Below are 21,091 nucleotides of genomic sequence, written 5' to 3'. Positions count from 1 at the left end.
CTACCAAGTTAAATTCTGCCATGTATTGCAGTTAGCATGTTGACTAATTAGCACTGACCATTCATGAACTGCTATAGGTAGATCACAGGCTATCATCATCATCATCATCATCATTATTATTATTAATGCAGTGCCTCCAGTGTCTCTCCTCTGCTTGCTCACGATCCATAGTCAAACATCACCAGATAACATTTGTGTGTGATTCTATGTTTATATTTAAGGAAGATTTTAATGACAAATTTTTTTTTTTAAATATATATATATATATATACAGGTGCATCTCAATAAATTAGAATGTCGTGGAAAAGTTCATTTATTTCAGTAATTCAACTCAAATTGTGAAACTCGTGTATTAAATAAATTCAATGCACACAGACTGAAGTAGTTTAAGTCTTTGGTTCTTTTAATTGTGATGATTTTGGCTCACATTTAACAAAAACCCACCAATTCACTATCTCAAAAAATTAGAATATGGTGACATGCCAATCAGCTAATCAACTCAAAACACCTGCAAAGGTTTCCTGAGCCTTCAAAATGGTCTCTCAGTTTGGTTCACTAGGCTACACAATCATGGGGAAGACTGCTGATCTGACAGTTGTCCAGAAGACAATCATTGACACCCTTCACAAGGAGGGTAAGCCACAAACATTCATTGCCAAAGAAGCTGGCTGTTCACAGAGTGCTGTATCCAAGCATGTTAACAGAAAGTTGAGTGGAAGGAAAAAGTGTGGAAGAAAAAGATGCACAACCAACCGAGAGAACCGCAGCCTTATGATTGTCAAGCAAAATCGATTCAAGAATTTGGGTGAACTTCACAAGGAATGGACTGAGGCTGGGGTCAAGGCATCAAGAGCCACCACACACAGACATGTCAAGGAATTTGGCTACAGTTGTCGTATTCCTCTTGTTAAGCCACTCCTGAACCACAGACAACATCAGAGGCTCTTACCTGGGCTAAGGAGAAGAAGAACTGGACTGTTGCCCAGTGGTCCAAAGTCCTCTTTTCAGATGAGAGCAAGTTTTGTATTTCATTTGGAAACCAAGGTCCTAGAGTCTGGAGGAAGGGTGGAGAAGCTCATAGCCCAAGTTGCTTGAAGTCCAGTGTTAAGTTTCCACAGTCTGTGATGATTTGGGGTGCAATGTCATCTGCTGGTGTTGGTCCATTGTGTTTTTTGAAAACCAAAGTCACTGCACCCGTTTACCAAGAAATTTTGGAGCACTTCATGCTTCCTTCTGCTGACCAGCTTTTTAAAGATGCTGATTTCATTTTCCAGCAGGATTTGGCACCTGCCCACACTGCCAAAAGCACCAAAAGTTGGTTAAATGACCATGGTGTTGGTGTGCTTGACTGGCCAGCAAACTCACCAGACCTGAACCCCATAGAGAATCTATGGGGTATTGTCAAGAGGAAAATGAGAAACAAGAGACCAAAAAATGCAGATGAGCTGAAGGCCACTGTCAAAGAAACCTGGGCTTCCATACCACCTCAGCAGTGCCACAAACTGATCACCTCCATGCCACGCCGAATTGAGGCAGTAATTAAAGCAAAAGGAGCCCCTACCAAGTATTGAGTACATATACAGTAAATGAACATACTTTCCAGAAGGCCAACAATTCACTAAAAATGTTTTTCTTATTGGTCTTATGATGTATTCTAATTTTTTGAGATAGTGAATTGGTGGGTTTTTGTTAAATGTGAGCCAAAATCATCACAATTAAAAGAACCAAAGACTTAAACTACTTCAGTCTGTGTGCATTGAATTTATTTAATACACGAGTTTCACAATTTGAGTTGAATTACTGAAATAAATGAACTTTTCCACGACATTCTAATTTATTGAGATGCACCTGTATATATACATAAAATCTTGTTTTAAAGAATAGATCAAAAAAGATTTAAACCTTTTTAGTGTGTCTTTATTTACTTTTTCCTACTTTCTATGAGTTTTCAAATGTTACATTTGCCAGTATTTCTCGCTCACCCATACTTTTGAACTTCCTAAAGATACATTTATAATAAGTATTAAAATCAGATAAATTATCCATTGCACTTTCCCCCTAAGAACTTAATAAAAAAACATTTTTACAAAGAAAAAAAAAAGAAATGCTGTCCCAATTACTGTGGTCATTACAACATGAACATATTTCAGAGAACAATTTTAGAGTTTCAACTGAAGTTAAGATGGAAATGAGAAGTCACACTAAAGTCTCGGCCATTTGCTGGGGTAAGTGGTCGTTTCTCCGCTTCTATTCCTGCGAAAACGATTGACAGGCGTTCAGACGGCGAAATTAGGGAACACTTATGACTATTTATAGCTATCCTAGCAAACATGGTTTTCGTATGAGTCTTACCTTTAAATGCTTCTTTAAATTATATTTCGGGTCCTTGGAAAAACACTGCACCTTCACAGCTGGAAGGTATAAATTGCACTGAACTGTAATGTTGTTTCCCTTTTCTCCATTGAAGTGACAAGAGTGTTGGAATTTCCACAAAAATTATAATATTTCTCCAGTGGCCATTGCGATTAAACAGTCCTTTTTAATGGTTTGACCTTGTTTGCCTCGAGAGCACAGTGATGATGTGAGACTGGTGTTATTTATACATGCGACAGTAAATGCCACTAGATTCACATGAGTCACGAGAGAGAACCAGAAGAGATCTCCAGCGTGCATCTGATCATATCTGTAACACTATAAAGCAAGCAGCAGTCTTTATCATTTTATGTTTATTTTTAATAAACAAAATACTTATAGGGGCAGTGGTGACTCAGCAGTTAAGGCTCTGGGTTACTGATCAGAAGGTCAGGGGTTCAAGCCCCAGCACTGCCAAGATGACACTGCTGGGCCCTTGAGCAAGGCCCTTGACCCTATCTGCTCCAGGGGTGCCATATCATGGCTGACCCTGCACTCTGACCCCAGCTTAGCTGGGATATGTGAAAAAAGAAGAATTTTACTGTATATGTGCAAATGTGTGATAAATAAATAAAATTATATAATTAATTATATTTCAATCCTACTAGTAATCCCAATTGTTACCAAATGTAACTGTAATCTGAATACGTTGGGTTTTTATGTAACTGTAACAGATTACAGTTACATATTTTTGTATCTTGATTACGTAATGTCATTACAAGTATTCCACTACTCCCCAAGCCTGAATATAGTAATAAAATATTTCATTTTTGATGAGTTTCATTGAGAAGTTTCAAGTTAAAAATCAGACTTTTATCAAAATTCCAGGTGGTAAACAGGATGTCAGAACACCGTGACTGTGGTCTACCACCATAAGGGTCTTATCAGCTGAATATGAATGATCTCATTGTCTCGGTCTGGAACTGTTTGGATTTTGTAGTTATGAGTCACCTGATTTTACATAGATAGATATACTGATTAATATTTCATTTGTCTGTACTTCAGGAAACCAGAATGCTATCATAATTATAATTAAACCAGAAACAAAAATGCATGCAATGATGTGATTTGATGCAGTATTCTCTAACTGCAGTGTTGATGGACAACTATTCCTTTGCTTCTGTACAGACTGAAATTAATAAGAAATCTCCATAATAAACATCTAAATTGCAGAAATCCTACTCCTAATCAGTATCTTTCTATTATCGCCATCACCTTACAACAAAGTTGTATTGGTTAATAGCAGTTAACTTCTTTAGTTGACACAAACTAACAATGAACAATACTTTTGCAACATTTATTTTAGGAAATTGTTAATTTCAACATCCTGTATACAAATAGATTTAAAAAAATTTTAAGTTTAAATGTTAACATTACTTAATGCATTATGAACTAACATGAACGGACAATAAACAATTGTATTTACATGAATGTAACCTAGATTCATTGTTAGTGCATGATACATTATATGCATTAACTAATGTGTAAGTCCTGTAAAGTGTTAGCATAAACATTCTTACAACAAGATTAATTTAATGTAAGCACAAAACTGCACTTGTCTTGTTCCACTGGCAAATAATTACATGTTTCAGTGTAATACAGTAACAAAAAAAATCAGCATTAATGCATTTTATTCTACCATAAATACTTTAAAATGTAAATAATATATTGTTTTATTAGGAGATTTTTTTCGTGAGACCCACCCTTTTATTTAATAAGCTGTCCTAACTGGCTATTAATTATGTAAATTCAAGCTCATCCCTTCAATGTGATGACACGCTGAGCAGCTAGAAAGCCTGTTGACCTGCAGAGCACCCTGTGATGTAATTTGTGTTCATTTGAGTCTATTCAGGTCCATATATAGTACAGAAGGTCTAATAACTGGCGCTCTAGAGGGCCTCACTCTGTTTGTTCTGGTCTACAGAGGGCTTCACTTTCTCAGAGGACCTCCACACTAATGACAGGGCTATTTGAAGCTTCCATCCCTTCATGCGCCGCTATAGAACCCATTGTGTGATGTAAACCAGCCTTTGGTTACCAATAGAATCATGTGCAATTCATGGCTCTGATGCCACATGATATGATGAGGATACACAATTTCACCCAAACAGTACACATTAATTTCTCCTCTCCTCACCTCTCTCGTTCCTGTTCCAGAAGGTTGGTAAAGTTGTCACTTTTGTTCATGAAGTCGATGTGTTTGCGTTTTTCACTCTCCAGTTCTGTGACTGTCCGTCGGTGGCATTTTTCTGCTAACAGCAGCTGTTCAAGCATTCGTCTGTATGTCTCCCGTTGTTTTTCCTCCAAACGGTCCAGCTTTAGAGAGAGATTGATTATAGTCATCATCATTATAGTTTAACATACAAACAGAAGATAAATGCTTCAATCCAACATATGAGACTATATACTGAACTGACAGAAAGTTACGATTCTGATAAGTGTAATGCATATCTCAGAGGCGTAACCAAGGGTGGGCCAGGCCCACCCAAAATAGACAAAGGCCCACCTAGAATATAAGAGATTATTCTTTGACAAATATATATTTATAAAATAGTCCAGAAAATGCAAATATTCTGATTTCTGAAAGTGTGAAAGACCTGTTTGATTGCGCCTCTTCTCTGTTGTTAAGGACAGTTTGGTCAAAAATATTTAGGCAAAAACTTGGCCCACCCATTTTTATGGAGGCCCACCCAAATGTAATTTCCTGGCTACGCCCTTGACTTTAAAAATGTTGAAATTAAAATTAACTAAGATTAATAAATGCTGTAAAAGTATTGTTCATTCTTAGTTCACGTTTACTAACTAATATTAACAAATGGAACCTTATTGTAAAGTTTTACTGAATTATCTTTATTTTAGGGCCCATTTAAACAAATACTGACTGATATGTACGATTAACTGCATTTAATTCAAATAATTAGTCTGCATTAATTTGATAAAAAATTATAATCAATTGACAGCCCTAGTATTTATATATGATAGTAGCATTTGTTGTGTTTCCTTTATGCAGATTTTAAATTAAAACATCGTTGTATTACTGATTTTTGTACTATAGTAACGGTAAAAAAGAATGTATTATAACGAAAATCTAGAAATAATTACAATTGACAATTATGGGTATTAAACAAAACGTAAAAGTGAAACATCCTGAGGCATTATTATAATGAGAATGAGGGGGAAATGTGGTTAATTGTCATGGAAAATAATGTCAATGGTCAATCTAAAAATCTAAAAATAGGCCTTATTTTCCTTATGATATATATATATTAAAAAAATATATATATATATATACTGTATTATAAAATAAAATGATATAATAATGATATAATAAAAAATATATATTAAAAATGGAATTAAATACAAATAAAAAACAAATATAAATAAATACACTAAATAAACATTTTCCTTTGAACATGTTGTTCTGAGATTCATCCTGGTTAGTTTATGAACCTGCTTTTAGGGTCCAACAGTTTGTTATATTCTGCAATCCAAATTTGTGTTTAGAAATGAAATAAGTCCCATCACTCTCCTGAGCACCCGCACGCTCCTAACCTCTATCATGGGTATCCCATACACATCATCTCTCGTCATGTCATTGCTGGTCATCAGACTGTCTCTCTGCAGAGCTTGAAGAGGTTTGATCGGAGCTGCAGAACCGTAATGAGCTTCTAGATCTTCAGGCCGTGTTCTCTCAGACTGCAACATGTGGATAATGTCTTCACGCGCCTAACAGAATATAACAAATATATAATATAAACATAATTTACAAATGATGTGATATGATTTTATAAATGGTAATGGTAATAACATTATACTTTGATATCTATACCGTAGTACTGAATGATTATCATAGTTATTCAATATGGTATGGTATTTATAAGGTACTTCAAACATAGTTGAAAACCATAGTCCAAACTGTCCAAATTATTTAATATTATGGTACGTTTTAGTTAATGCTGGCAGAACATTGCTAGAGAAGATGTCAAAAAGTTAATTGAATTAAAAGTTTATGCATTTGGTATCATGAACAAACAATGAACAATATATATATTTACAGCATTTATTAATCTTAATGTTAGTTGATAAAAATACAGCTGTTCATTGTTAGTTCATGTTAGTTCATACAACAACAAATAAAATGTTTGATTTTAAAAATGTTTTAGTATATGCTGAAATTAACATTATAAATGCTCTATAATTATTGTTTATTGTTAGTTCAAGTTAGCGTTTCCTTTTTGGCAATTATTGTGTATTTGTCAATTTCCAGTTTGCTTTGAAAGATTAAATAAATTATAATAAATGTAAAATTCATATTTAAGTATGTAAATATAAGTATGATTGTGTTTCTCATGCTAGGTTTTTTTTTTTTTTTTGGGTGGCGTGAAAATTACTTTCTCACTCTACACCACAAGAGGGAGCTGTATGCTTTGAAAGCCACTGAATCAAACACTAATGCAGACTTTGTGTAGTACTGTTTACTGCATACTGCACAGCATATACTGTATACTGCCTACTTTTAAAAATAGTATGTAAAACAGTATAAAATATGCAAAGATTTACTTTTCAAACAGTAATATGTTATATTGCTGTGACATGACCTCATCACATCACATGTTTAATTTTAGCACTAAGTGGTGCCCAATAATCACCATCATTGCCTTTAAAAAAAAAAAAAAAAAAATCTTAACTCTTGCCTGTCTTATCAAATAATACGTCAATAAGGAGATGTTAAAAATCATGGTCGATGATAATCATAGTCAAGATACTACATTGCACTGAGATACAGTACTCCATGTGTTGTATACTTCTTCCGTGGTCTTGCAAGTCATTTTGACCAGTTTTTAAAATGCTTCAAAATGGGTCAGAAAGTTCAGAAGGGATAATACTACACATTTTGGCAAATGCAGCAGGTGCATAATGTGCACTGTGCACAGTACGCATACTGCAGAAATAGTATGAGTAGTACGGTGGTATGCTACTGTGAACAAAGCTCATGTAATATTAGAAAAGATTTGAATATATTTTAATGTATTTTTGTACTATAATACAGTACAAATAACATATTACAATAATGGGAATTACACAAAACCTTAAAAGTAAAACATCCTAATGCATTATGGTAATGAGAATTGATTGTATTGCCTATGTATTTTCCCCCACTGCTGTAACTATAGTATTTTAAAATAAATAACTCAGGCCTCACCTGAACTTCTCCCTCCATGACTCCCAGTAGATGAATGAGATATTCTTTAGACAGATCCATGAGTCCAGCTTTTCTCTGCTGTATTTCATGAGGGTTCTGAGGTCTTTTAACAGTTCCAGGAACATCAATCTTCTTGTCACTGCTCTCTTTCTCCTTCTGAGCTTTGCTTTTCTTCTTCATCAACACCTGTATGCATCCTTCCTTCTCTATGTTGTGGATTTTAGTGAGCGGTTTGGGTGGTCTGTTCTCTGGTGCCTCCGTATCACTGGTCCTCATCATCACCTGGATGTGAAAACATCAGTGTTATGAACATCACCTACAGATACACCTGAGACAACATCACAGAGCACTTGTTATGCTTTTTAAGACAATAAAATGTGACCCCAACCATCATTTTGAGTCAGTTTGTTCTAGAGACAAAAGCAAGAAGAATAGAAACATAATAATTATCTAATAATTAATTGTTAGAAATCTTAGACATTCTTTCTTACTAAGTGCATAAAACCTAAATGTAGGTCAAAGTGACTAAAATGATAGACCAGGCCACAGATATTCAAAAAGTTTAAGGATGTTTTCATCACAGCATTAGCATGAATGTTTCCTGTAAATAACCATTGTATTTGTGTGGGTTTACATTTTGTGCATCTACAACATGCAACACACTTGATTTGTACAAGTTAGCTAAATCGTATGTAATCGTATACAAGCTGGGTCGTACAAATTTTTACGACTTTTTAACCAGCCAATCAGGTGACTCTCCCTCATCTCCGTCTAAAACGCCACAGTTACTTTCTTCCATCGGTCATACACAACATATTCTTTACGCTTCAAATCATGCTTACAGACTCTGCTCTGAGGTTAGATATGGCGTTTGTTTTAGGGCATAAAATTAATAAGCATGTACAGTCACTGGCTACCACCCCTGGAGTCACGAGTTCGAATCCAGGGTGTGCTGAGTGACTCCAGCCAGGTCTCCTAAGCAACCAAATTGGCCCGGTTGCTAGGGAGGGTAGAGTCACATGGGGTAACCTCCTCATGGTCACGATTAGTGGTTCTCGCTCTCAACGGGGCACGTGGTAAGTTGTGCGTGGATCGCGGAGAGTAGCATGAGCCTCCACATGCTGGGAGTCTCCGCGGTGTCACCCGGATTGAGGTGAGTAACTGCACCACCGCGAGGACCTACTAAGTAGTGGGAATTGGGCATTCCAAATTGGGAGAAAAAGGGGCATGTACAGTACGCAACATCTGACACGCGGCACTTTGGCTTACTTCCACATCATACGTCTGGAGATTTACACGTCTACAGTTTGTACGAATTCATACGAATTTAGCCAACTCATTTGAATTCGTGTGACTTTTCATGAGATCGGGTTGACAACATACCTCAAAATTGTGCTTATAAAGACATGTTTCTGTCTGTCATACAGTGATTTTTAAAAAGCTATACACAAATTGTTAATGTAAAATACAAAGCTGCTAATAAAATGGTCTGCAGTCTTGAGCTGCGATTAATATTGTAATATCTAGTTTGTCACTGTAGCTAATCTGCGATTGCCTTTTTTCTCATGTTCCCACGTGCAGATTTTAAGAGGGGGATTTCCCTGAGAGAGCAAGAGAGCGAGAGAGATCTTTATGTAATTCTTGAGCTCAACTATGACATCAGATTTTTGATAAACTGTGTATGAACTGCCTCCCCAATGATCTCACATTCAACTTATCTGACCCGTCAGTCACATCTGTTGTCAGAGGATGATATCTCATAATCCACACATCTCACAGGGTCAATAGTCTCATCATAACTTAAAACTGCAAGTGGAACAAAAGGCAGTGAAACTTTAAAAACCAGTGCACTCATCAAAACGTATAATTAAAACAAAATGTTGTCCAATATATTGAATTTTGCATTACAGTAGGTCACAAAGCCAGAACGGTTAAATAATACAAATCTCCCACATGAGCTAGTGATGCACCGACACAAAATTTGTGTACCGATTCCGATATCCGATTATTTTGAAAAACATCTGCCCATACCGATATAAATAGTTTGGTGGTTCTCCTTTTTTAGACTACCTCATTTCAAAGCACTAATAATTAATTACACAACTTTGAAAAAATGTAAATAATCACGTTATTGTCTGTCTCTGTATGTCTTCTATGTTTCAAAGCATATTGTTACTCATTTTAACATTCTTAACTCACATTAACTGAATTCTGAAAGATGAAGCTGAAACAGCTTCTGCTTTAGCTTTTACAAACTCATCATATTCCTTGCGGTGTCAAGCTTTAAGGTGAGTTATCAAATTAGTGGTGTTAAAGGTTTTAACAGTAGTTCCATATCATGAAATTCTAGCAGTGCAAAGTTTACAAACTGTAACTCTGGGTGGTTTCTGGGGCATTGCTACTGTAAGTTGTTGTTATGGTGTTCTGGGTGGTTGCTAGGGTGTTGCTAAGTGGTTAATACGGTGTTCTGGGTGCTTGCTAGGGCATTGCTAAGTGGTTGTTACAGACTTTTGGGGCTTTTAATCCAAGTCTCTTAGCTTTGAAGCCATCAATATGCTGCTGATGGTGTTCTGAGAGGTTTTTAGCATGTTTATATGTGGTTGCTTAGGTGTTCTGGGTGGTTGCAAGGGTGGTTGCTATGGCATTGCTAAATTGTTATTATGGTGTTCTGTGTGATTGCTAGGGTGTTGCTACTATAAGTGGTTGTTACTGTGTTCTGGGTGGTTGCAAGTGTGCTGCTAATTGGTTATTAAGATTTTCTAGGTGGTTGCTAGGGCATTTCTAATTGGTTGATACTGTGTTCTGGGTGGGTACAAGGGGGTTGCTAAGTAGTTATTACAGTGTTCTGGGTGGTTGCTAGTGCATTGCTAAGTGGTTGTTACGGTGCTCTGAGTGGTTGCTAGGGCGTTGCTAAGAGGTTTCTTACCAATTTTGTGGCTTTTAGTCCAAGTCCAAATTATAATTAATTATAAGTCTCTTAGCTTTGAAGTCATCAATATGCTGCTGACGGTGTTCTTAGAGGTTTTTAGCACGTTTGTATGTGGTTGCTTAAGTGTTCTAGGTGGTTGCTAGGGAGTTGCTACCATAAGGGGTTGATAAAATGTTTTGGGTGGTTTTGCTAGGGCATTGCTAAGTGGTTATTGTGGTGTTCTGTGTGTTTGCTAGGGCGTTACTAAGTAGTTAAAACGGTGTTCTGGATGGTTGCCTTGGCGTTGCTAAGTGGTTATTACAGACATTTGGGGCTTTTTGTCCAAGTCTATTAGCTATGAAGCCATCAATATGCTGCTGATGGTGTTCTGAGAGGTTTTTAGCATGTTTATATGTAGTTGCTTAGGTGTTCTGGGTGGTTGCTAGGGCATTGCTAAGTGGTTATTATGGTGTTCTAGGTGATTGCTAGGGCATTGCTAAGTGGTTATTTTGGTGTTCTGTGGTTGCAAGGGTGTTGCTAAGTGGTTATTAATTTTTTCTGGGTGGTTACTAGGGTATTTCTAATTGGTTGTTACTGTGTCTTGGGTGGTTGCAAGGAGGTTTCTAAGTGGTTGTTACGGTGTTCTACGTGATTGCTAGGGCATCAATATGCTGCTCCAGATGTTTTTAGCATGTTTATATGTGGTTTCTTAGGTGTTCTGTGTGGTTGCTAGGACATTGCAAGTGGTTATTATGGTGTTCTGTGTGGTTGCTAGGACATTGCTAAGTGGTTATTATGGTGTTCTGGGTGGTTGCTAGGGCATTGCTAAGTGGTTATTATGGTGTTCTGTTTGGTTGTTAGGGCGTTGTTACCATAAGTGGTTGTTACTGTGTTCTGGGTGGTTGCAAGGGTGTTGCTAAGTGATTATTACGGAGTTCTGGGTGGTTGAAGTGCATTGCTAAGTGGTTGTTATGGTTTTCTGGGTGGTTGCTAGGCCTTTGCTAAGTGGTTGTTACTGACTTTTGTGGCTTTTAGTCCAAGTCTCTTAGCTATGAAGCCATCAATATGCTGATGATGGTGTTCTTAGAGGTTTCTAGTATGTTTATATGTGGTTGCTTAAGTGTTCTGGGTGGTTGCTAGAACGTTGCTAAGTGGTCATTACTGTGTTCTTGGTGTTTGCTAGTGATTGATAAGTGGTTTTTATGGTGTTCTGGGTGGTTGCTAGGGTGTTGCTAAGTGGTTCTTACCAACTATTGTAGCTTTTAGTCCAAGTCTCTTAGCTCTGAAGCCATCAATATGCTGCTGATGGTGTTCTGAGAGGTTTTTAGCATGTTTATATGTGGTTGCGTAGGTGTACTGGGTGGTTGCTAGGGCATTGCTAAGTGGTTATTACTGTGTTCTGGGTGATTGCTAGGGCATTGCTTCTGTAAGTGGTTGTTACAGTGTTCTGGGTAGTTGCATGGGCGTTGCTAATGTAAGTGGTTGTTACGGGGGTCTGTGTGGTTGCTAGGGTATAGTTACTATAAGTGGTTGTTCCGGTGTTGTGGGTGGTTGCAAGGGTGGTGCTAAGTGGTTATTACAGTATTCTGGGTGATTGTTAGGGCATTGCTACTCTAAGTGGCTACTCTATGGTGTTCTGGATAGTTGCTAGCAGCCCACTCCCAAGTCTCTATTATATTCTGGTCTTTAGATATGACTTGAGTCCCCCGTTATATCATCCAACAGGCAACATTTTTTAATCTGATGGTTTAGATAAGTAATATTACACCTCTCCTTAACAAGACACATGATTTGAAGTATCAAGTCTACTACTTAAAGGGATAGTTCACCCAAACATTTTAATTCTCTCATCATTTACTCACCCTCATACCATCCCAGATGTGTATGACATTCTTTCTCCTGCAAAACACAGACAAAGATTTTTTGAAGAATATCTCAGCTCTGTAGTTCTACATAATGCAAGTGAATGGGTAGCAACATTTTGAAGCTCCAAAAAGCACATAAAGGCAGCATAAAAGTAATCCATCTGACTTCAGTAGTTAAATCATGTCTTCAGAAGTTATGCTATAGGTGTTAGTGAGAAACAGCTCAATTCCTTTTTTACTACAAATTCTCCACTCTGCCCAGTAGGTGGCGATATGCACGGAGAATGCGATCAACAAAAACAAAATAAGAATGTGAAAGTGTAAAAAAAAGCGGAGATTGATAATAAAATAGGACTTAAATATTGATCTGTTTCTCACCTACACCTCTCATATCGCTTTTGAAGACATGGATTTTACCACTGCAGTCTTATGGATTGCTTTTATGCTGCCTTTATGTGCTTTTGGAGCTTCAAAGGTTTTGCACCCATTCACTTGCATAGTATGGACCTACAGAGCTGAAATACTCTTCTAAAAAGATTTGTTTGTGTTCTGCTGAAGAAAGAAAGTCAAACACATCTGGGATGGCATGAAGGTGAGTGATGACATCATTTTAATTTTGGGGTGAACTATCCCTTTAAGTTTAGGGGTTAGTTAAAATCCCTAATTTTAAGTATTAGCAGTTGTAGTATTGATGTTTGTCATAGTCTCAGGCCCCTGGAAATGGGTCACGGTGTTCTCCAGATGCTTTGCGATCTTGTAACCAAAGACGGGAAAACCCTGGCAGCTGATCTGTAGTGTTTACATTATTAATAGCAAAGTATTGCGTCGTTGCAGCCATGGAAGTGTTTTCATTTCGATTGTGACTTTGGTTTGCTGTGCTAGCCATCCTCCTCTGTTATGACATTTAATCACAGTCTAAAATAGCAAAATTACTTGTATACACAAAAATGGTATGACGTACATCCTGTCCGCTATGAAAAAATCCAAAATTAGACTGAAACTATTGACAGAGTAATACTGTTAGTCCAATATTTGAGCAGTGATTTAGATGCAAGTTGAAATTATTGCTGTTTTTCAAAAACCTCAAAGGTCTAATTTGAAATACTTTAAATACATTATAGGAATGTGATAATGCCTGACAGTATTTGGGTGACCTTAGTTCAGTTATTATTAGTGGCTAAGGCAGCTGGGTGCATATAAATGAAAGTTTATCTTCAATATACACAGACAATATCTACTTCACTTCTCAAGAGCACCCTGGGCGCACCACACAGCTGCTCAGTGCTGAAATTGAACCTCATTTGTAGAGACATCCACACATGTACACCGGGGACACCAGGAAAACTCACACTTTATCGGCCAATCAGATCTCGGCACATGCCAATGGCTGTTTAACTACACAACTACAGGTTTTGTTACATGTGAGATTAGCCAGATTGCTGTGAAAGATTGGCAGTCACTTGCAGCCTCAGTGATAATTAATCCTTCCAATTCTTAGGGTATTTTCAGCAGAGGTGGGAAGGCATCGTTGGCACTATGTTTATATTTAGTATTGGATACCGCTACAGCTTTACAAACTAACACACACACAAACTCACATACATAGAGGCATGTTCATACACTGGCACATTGGCAAAATTGTATGGCTAATTTCGGATCACAAAAGCTGGCTCATGCCAAACCAAGCATTGCCACCTTAATTTTCAACCCAACTTTCAAAGTATTTATTTTCTCAAATTTATTCAGCATAAAGAAGATGAAGTCTATTTTCAGGACCATTAAGTTTGTTTTGCATTCTTTAAAAAAAAATATTACCCACCTACAGGAAACGTTCCAACTACTTTGGCTAATGTTATGTAAAGGTTAGGAACAAATAAAATAATGTTAATGGAACATCCTTAAGGCATTATTAGTATTCGTATGAACAACATCCTTTAAACTACATTTTTGTCTTTGTATATTTTATTTTCAGTGAAAACTGAAAATATGCCCAATTCCCAATGCGCTCTAAGTCCTCGTGGTGGTGTAGTGACTCGCCTCAATCCGAGTGGCAGAGGGCGAATCTCAGTTGCCTCCACGTCTGAGACCGTCAATCTGTGTATCTTATCACGTGGCTTGTTGAGCGCGTTACCGCGGAGACGTAGCGCATGTGGAGGCTTCACGCTATTCTCCGCGGCATCCACGTACAACTCACCACTCACCCACCACTGAGAGCGAGAACCACTAATTGTGACCACGAGGAGGTTACCCCATGTGACTCTACCCTCCCTAGCAACCGGGCCAATTTGGTGGCTTAAGAGACCTGGCTGGAGTCACTCAGCATGCCCTGGATTCAAACTCATGACTCCAGGGGTGGTAGTCAGTGTCAGTACTCGCTGAGCTACCCAGGCCCCCTTCATTTTCAGGAATTCTTAATGCAAACCATTAAATAACATTCTATTTTTACATTAAGAAAACTGGACATTTTCACATTACCCACAACCACCATGACCAGTTTGTAGAACGTTATAAGAACATAAATGAAATAACTTTCTACTACAAGCATTACGAAAACTAGACATTTTCACATTAACACTACCACAATGTAACATTTTAAGAACATAAACTAAATAGCGTTCTACTCACATTAAGAACACTGGACATTTTCACGCTCCACAAACCCATAATGTAACATTTGGAAAATGGTCTATGAACATCAATCTAACAGCTTTTACTCACGTTAAGAAAACTGGTTATTTTCACGTTACCTACAACCAAAATATAATGTTTGGAAAACGTTATAAGAACATAAATTAAATAATGTTCTACTTGGTAAAAAAAAGAAAAAAAAGAAAATGAATTAAATAGCATTTTGCTTACATTAAGAAAACTGGATATGTTCACATTCCCCACAATCACAATGTAACTTTTAGAAAACATTTGAAGAATTTAAAGTTGTTCGCTTTGCTTGTTAGGTAGGCAGTATTAAGTGTTTAAGGCGCAGTATACGATACGCTAGCATTTCGATACCAACATAGTCATTATGTTTTGCATGGCTCTCTTTAAATCTTCTTAAACTAAGGGGTCAAGCTTTGACTGGTAATCAAGGTCCAGTTAGCCACTGCTGGCAGATGATATAACTACAACATGTATTCTGATAAAAAATAAACATTTTCTTTTTTTTTTTTTTGTGCATCAACATTCTGATATATTAAAGTAGCAACATTTTTGGAGGGCTCTTAAAAGTGTCAAATGGACTTTTCCCTGTATTTCCCTGACTTTATCCCAGTCCTTGAGAAAAAAGCTTGTCAAAACAGAATTTGATTCAGCCATGCGAAGACTGGAGGATTTTGACTAAATAAGGACAGAGTAACAGACATCGAGAGATTCTATCTGGCAGGCACCGAAGCGTTGTATTAGTGATGATAATATGATTGACACAATTAAACTCATCATGCAGCAATAATTTCAACACATGAGACCTATTTGTATATCTGGGAAGACATCTATACTCCCAGTGAGACAGAGAGAGATATAGATGAGACAAGAAGAAACATTATACAGGTCACATTTCTGACTGAGTTTGATATCAGTTTTAACTCCATAAGGATTTACCTAGTTTATTAATATGTTTATACATTTCTGTCAGTCTGTCTATCTATCTATTGTAATGGAAGGAAGTACCCAAATTCATACAGAATTCCAGCATTTTGTCATTCAACAAGCATTTGGATGCTGAGCAGCCCTGTCATGACAAGGGTTTACTCTTGAAGGTCTGCAGTCTTAATCTAATAAAATGTGACCTGATGTCACACTACATGGGGGAGAGAGAGAGAGAGAGAGAGAGAGAATGAGAGGGAGAGATAGAGGACATACTGTAGAGTGGTTGTTGAGTGTACATAAAAATAGGAATCATAAACTGCAGCCTAGTTTAAAATGACACCTGATGACGTATTAGGTGAGAGTTCAAGAGGAGTCTCTCGTACTGTACTTCACAACAGCACAATGGTCACGCAGCACTACTGCTTTTAAATTCACCTCTTTTCTTAACCGTTGGAGCTCCGTAATTCAGTATTTAATTATGCACAGAGACCTTAACTGCAGATCATGGCTGATCTTTCCTGCCTTACAAGAGCTAATGACGTGATGCTCATTTTTATCTGGATCTATTAAGTTTACCAAAAATACATTAAAAATGCAATTCACATAAAACAGTTCCTTGAATACACCTACTATGGTAAACATGCTTTAAATTTCTGAGTTCAAAGTCATTTTGTATATTTTTTCTGGGGCTTGAAGGAGGAGGGCGTGGTCGGGCCGTGGTGGATTATGGCTAGCGCTGAATCAGCTGATCAGCGGGAGAGAGAGATAAAGGGGTGGCCAGAGATGCCGGTTCGACAGAGAGAGAGATGCGTTGCATGTTTGTTTATGTTGGTTTTAAGTTTACCATTAAAGTTTATGTTTACTGTTCAGCCAGTTCCCACCTCCTCCTTGCACGTCCTTGTACTGTTACAGTGGTGCCGTAACCCGGGAGGGAGGAGGGATGTGCTGTCGTGGAGTCCTCACTGCTGCCATCCGCCAGGAGAGCACCCACGGCTGTCTGCCTAGGGACGGAGGGGTCACTGCTAGACGCCGAGAGCCAGAGGAACCATGGCCATCTGCCGAGAAGGGGAGGAGCGGTTCCATACGCCAGGGGCCGGAGGACTGTCTGCTGTCTGCCAGGGGAGCCGCGAGCTGGTGTCCGTCAGATGGCGGAGGAGTGGTTGAGGACCAGGCGACAGCGCGTCTGGGAGCCAGTGAGCAAGTTCTTCTCTCTCTCCTCTCTCTCTCTCTCTGTGTCTCCGCTCACCCTTTCCCCTGACAGAACGGCCAGAAGAGCAGCGTCTCCCACCCCGGCGCCCCGGCCCGAATCAGGCAGGGGAGGAGTGTGACGAGGCTGGGCCGTGATGGAGCAGGTTAGGGAGGTATGATTTACTCATTAAAACTTAAAACCCTGTTTGATTACAACACCATTTCACTCACTTTTGGTGCCTCCCGATGGACATTTCACAGGGAAACTTGAATGAAGGGACATAATTTCAATTTGCAAAAATGTTGCGACGGTCATGTAATTTTCATGAGATGAGGCTAAACATTTCTAACAATTCTAAAAAACTTTTTCTTTTATAAAATGTCTTTTATATTTGATCAGATTTACGGTTTTCGCACAGCAGAAAAATCCCATAGGCTAATGCTGCATTCACATAGTGTCGGAATTACTGTAATTACGAGATGACAACACACATAACGCCAAAACGGCTTTGATAACAGCAGAGTATTTATCACTAAATCAATCCATTAATTCACCTTGATTTGTTGTTGCAAAATGTTTAAGAACAAAGAAAACTCCAGATAACGTTGGCATAATAAAATTGCATATCAAACACAAATACAGTATGTGTTCACCTACCTACTGTCAAGTCGGAACATTCATAGAATTCCGAGTACAGCTTGTAATTACAAGCTCTGCGAAGACATGAACAATTTTTACAAGTCAGAATCTAGTTATTACTGTAATTCCATCATGGCATGAACGCACAATTACTGTACATTCTCGGAATGTTCAAATTGGGTCAGCGGAATGCTCGTTAATTCAAACTCCAACTTTAAAAAATTCAAATAGAAACAAACCCACAAAAGGCATTGATCTGCTTTGCGCTCTCTCTCTCTCTCTCTCTCTTTCTGTCTGACAGTTTATCTGGTTTAAAGCTGAAATTCTTGAAAATAAATGTTGGTATTAGTAGTTTGAAATTATCTTTTATTATTATTATATATATATTTATAATATATATACACTACCGGTCAGAAGTTTTGAAACACTTGACTGAAATGTTTCTCATGATCTTAAAAATCTTTTGATCTGAAGGCATATGCTTAAATGTTTGAAATTAATTTTGTAGACAAAAATATAATTGTGCCACCATATTCATTTATTTCATTATAAAACTAAAATGTAATTAAAAAAAAAAAAAAATGTTTTTGAAATTGATGACTTGGACCAAATAATAAAGAAAAGCAGCCAATAAGTGCCCAACATAGATGGGAACTCCTTTAATACTGTTTAAAAAGCATCCCAGGGTGATACCTCAAGAAGTTGGTTGATAAAATGTCAAGAGTACATGTCTGCAAATTCTAGCCAAAGGGTGACTACTTTGAAGATGACACAGTTTTGATTTATTTTGGATTTTGTTTAGTCACAACATAATTCCCATAGTTCCATTTATGTTATTCCATAGTTTTGATGACTTTACTATTATTCTAAAATGTGAAAAACAAAATAAAAAATATTATAATACAGAATGAGTGTGTTTTAAAACTTTTGACCTGTAGTGTATGAATATATATATATATATATATATATATATATATATATATATATATATATATATATATATATATATATTTATTTATTTATTTATTTATTTATTTATTTATTTTTTAAATAAGCAGTGAAACAATTTTATTTTAAAATATTTTTATATTGTCCATTAAATCAAAGTCAGGTGGTGTGACCAACCTACAGGTAGCGATTTTGCTGTCATGTGAAAAGAAAGACATAAAACAGAGAAGACCCTTTTAGACTCTCATGACTGTATGTGACATTTTTATGAAAAGTCACTTTTTTTTTTTTTCAGATCAAATGGAATAACCATAAGAAAAGTTCTTGATATTTGTGACTCAAATATTCACGATATTCATAAAATAAATAAATAAATAAATATTTTTACCTTGAATAATGTGTTGGAAACTTTTTTACGTTTTCAAGGTGCAAGGAAAGCATTTGAAAACATTTTACTTGATGGTTACACCATTTAACATTTTTTAAATCATTAAATATCATTTTTGGTATAAAATACTATATATATATATATTTATCTAACATGGACACAGAGATTACATTTTGACTAACTTGATGTGTTTTAAACTAGATTTTTATCACCTCAGACAACTTTATTTGTAAATGACCAACAAATCAACATTGTTGTTCAAAAGAACAATATTAATAGTGATTTAGTGATATTTCTATTGGGTATACATTGTATTAGGGAAATAGCAAACAAATAGCAAATAGCACTTGTGCTACAGACATGAATGTTACCTCAAATAATGCGGCTTGTTGAGGAGAAAGTGTGCGATTACTATTTAAGTGATCATACTTACAATTTTTACCTAGAGGATGATAAAATGACTAAAGAATCCTATAGACTTCCACACCAGAATATTATAGAGACTTGTGGATGGGCAAGAATAAGCAACCACCTACAGTAGCAACCATCCAGAACATCCATAGCAACCAGATAGCAATGTGCCAACAACCACTCCACTCCAAACACCTTAGCAACCCATAGCAACACTTTGGCCACCACCCACAACACCCTAGCATCAAGGCGGTAAATTTAACACGGGGCAAACACTACTCACTTTTTTCAGAAAATGTAAATATCTAGTATGCAATATTCTTTGCTAGATGCAAGCGGTGTAGTCAGCAAAGACTGTGGCAGTCTCAGGATCAGCTTTGCTCTGTAGAACATATTTTCCATGGCACAAACGGCTCCTTCAAAATCACCTCCTTCACAAAGACAACTGCTGACTTAGAATGAGAAATATGTTTGGTAATAACCTCAGAGGTTGTTTCATACGTGTTTTGAGAGTCGGTTATATAACTACAGTCTCTTTTGTGCTGCCTGGTTGTGGTTAAGTAAATGTTACTGATAAGCATATTTTTTTATCGCCACATGGTTCTGCTCTGGAGTGGACACATGACATCAGACCAGATGAGCACATGCCTTTCTGAAGGGAGGAAGATGATGTCATCACCTTTATACTGTAAAAGGAGGACAAAGTAAAGACGTGAAAGAGATTACTGCACTATTTCACCTCATTGACCCCTGTCAGAGACAAAATACTCTGTCCATCATTGGGTTCCATTCTCAATACTACAACTTTTTATCAGACATTTTCAAACAACCAAAACCTGGGAGGAATTCAGAGAGTCAAGATGGACTTGGAGAAGCCTAGCACATGGGAAGGAAAAATCACAAATGAGATCTCCTAATTGCTTCTTCAAGAGATGCAAAACTCCTATATGTCCACAATGGTCTCGAGAACTTCATTATGTCTCCTGAGCTATCAGAGCTCTGGAGGGAAAGCATGAAGCCATCGGAGACTCCAGATCTCTCGATGTTTCCGGTAATGCTTTTGGCTCACCTCCGCAGTCTTCTCTGACAATAGGTGTGGGTTGCAGAACAGAGATGACTTCACCAGAGAGTCTGTGTTTGGCTGTAATAATATAATGTTAATTCAGCATCCCACGGCTGTGTCATTTTTAGAGAAACACCCTTCCTGCAGGAGTGCAGACTGATGCTATACAGCCTCAAGTACTAACAGGTGAAGAAATGAATAGTTTACACATGGATGAAATCAGTCTGTGTGGAAATGCAACTGAAAATCCCAGACCTCTGCAGATTTATACATGCTATGCTCAAAAAGCACATTCATATTCATAGACACTTTCATTTGCCTTCAAATAGGAATAAAGCAGTTATATAATAGTTAAACTGTACAACTAACTACCGTTACAAAATTTGCTGTGTCTCTACCATGGTATAATGATGGTATCAAACAGAAACACAATGGTACTTTCTTATATAATATGGTACTGAATAATTACCATATTCATATACT

At 37.2% G+C, this 21,091-nt stretch overlaps 1 protein-coding gene across 3 annotated transcripts in view; it reads right to left on the bottom strand.

Moving 5' to 3' along the window:
• Positions 1-21,091, bottom strand: part of LOC127415540 (filamin-A-interacting protein 1-like) — a 45,430-nt gene that overhangs the window by 20,512 nt on the left and 3,827 nt on the right. For all 3 annotated transcript variants that reach the window (XR_007892962.1, XM_051654312.1, XM_051654313.1), the window contains exons 2-4: positions 7,616-7,897; positions 5,965-6,138; positions 4,550-4,728 (exon numbers count right to left, since the gene is read on the bottom strand). Coding sequence is in view for 2 of the 3 variants with exons in the window: in XM_051654312.1 (XP_051510272.1) it covers positions 4,550-4,728; positions 5,965-6,138; positions 7,616-7,894 (632 nt within the window). In the remaining variant the exon portion in view is untranslated. The remainder of the gene's footprint in view (positions 1-4,549; positions 4,729-5,964; positions 6,139-7,615; positions 7,898-21,091) is intronic.

Source organism: Myxocyprinus asiaticus, chromosome 25 (assembly GCF_019703515.2).
Source record: "Myxocyprinus asiaticus isolate MX2 ecotype Aquarium Trade chromosome 25, UBuf_Myxa_2, whole genome shotgun sequence".
Lineage (NCBI taxonomy): Eukaryota > Metazoa > Chordata > Actinopteri > Cypriniformes > Catostomidae > Myxocyprinus > Myxocyprinus asiaticus.
This window is presented reverse-complemented; position numbering and strand designations above follow the sequence as displayed.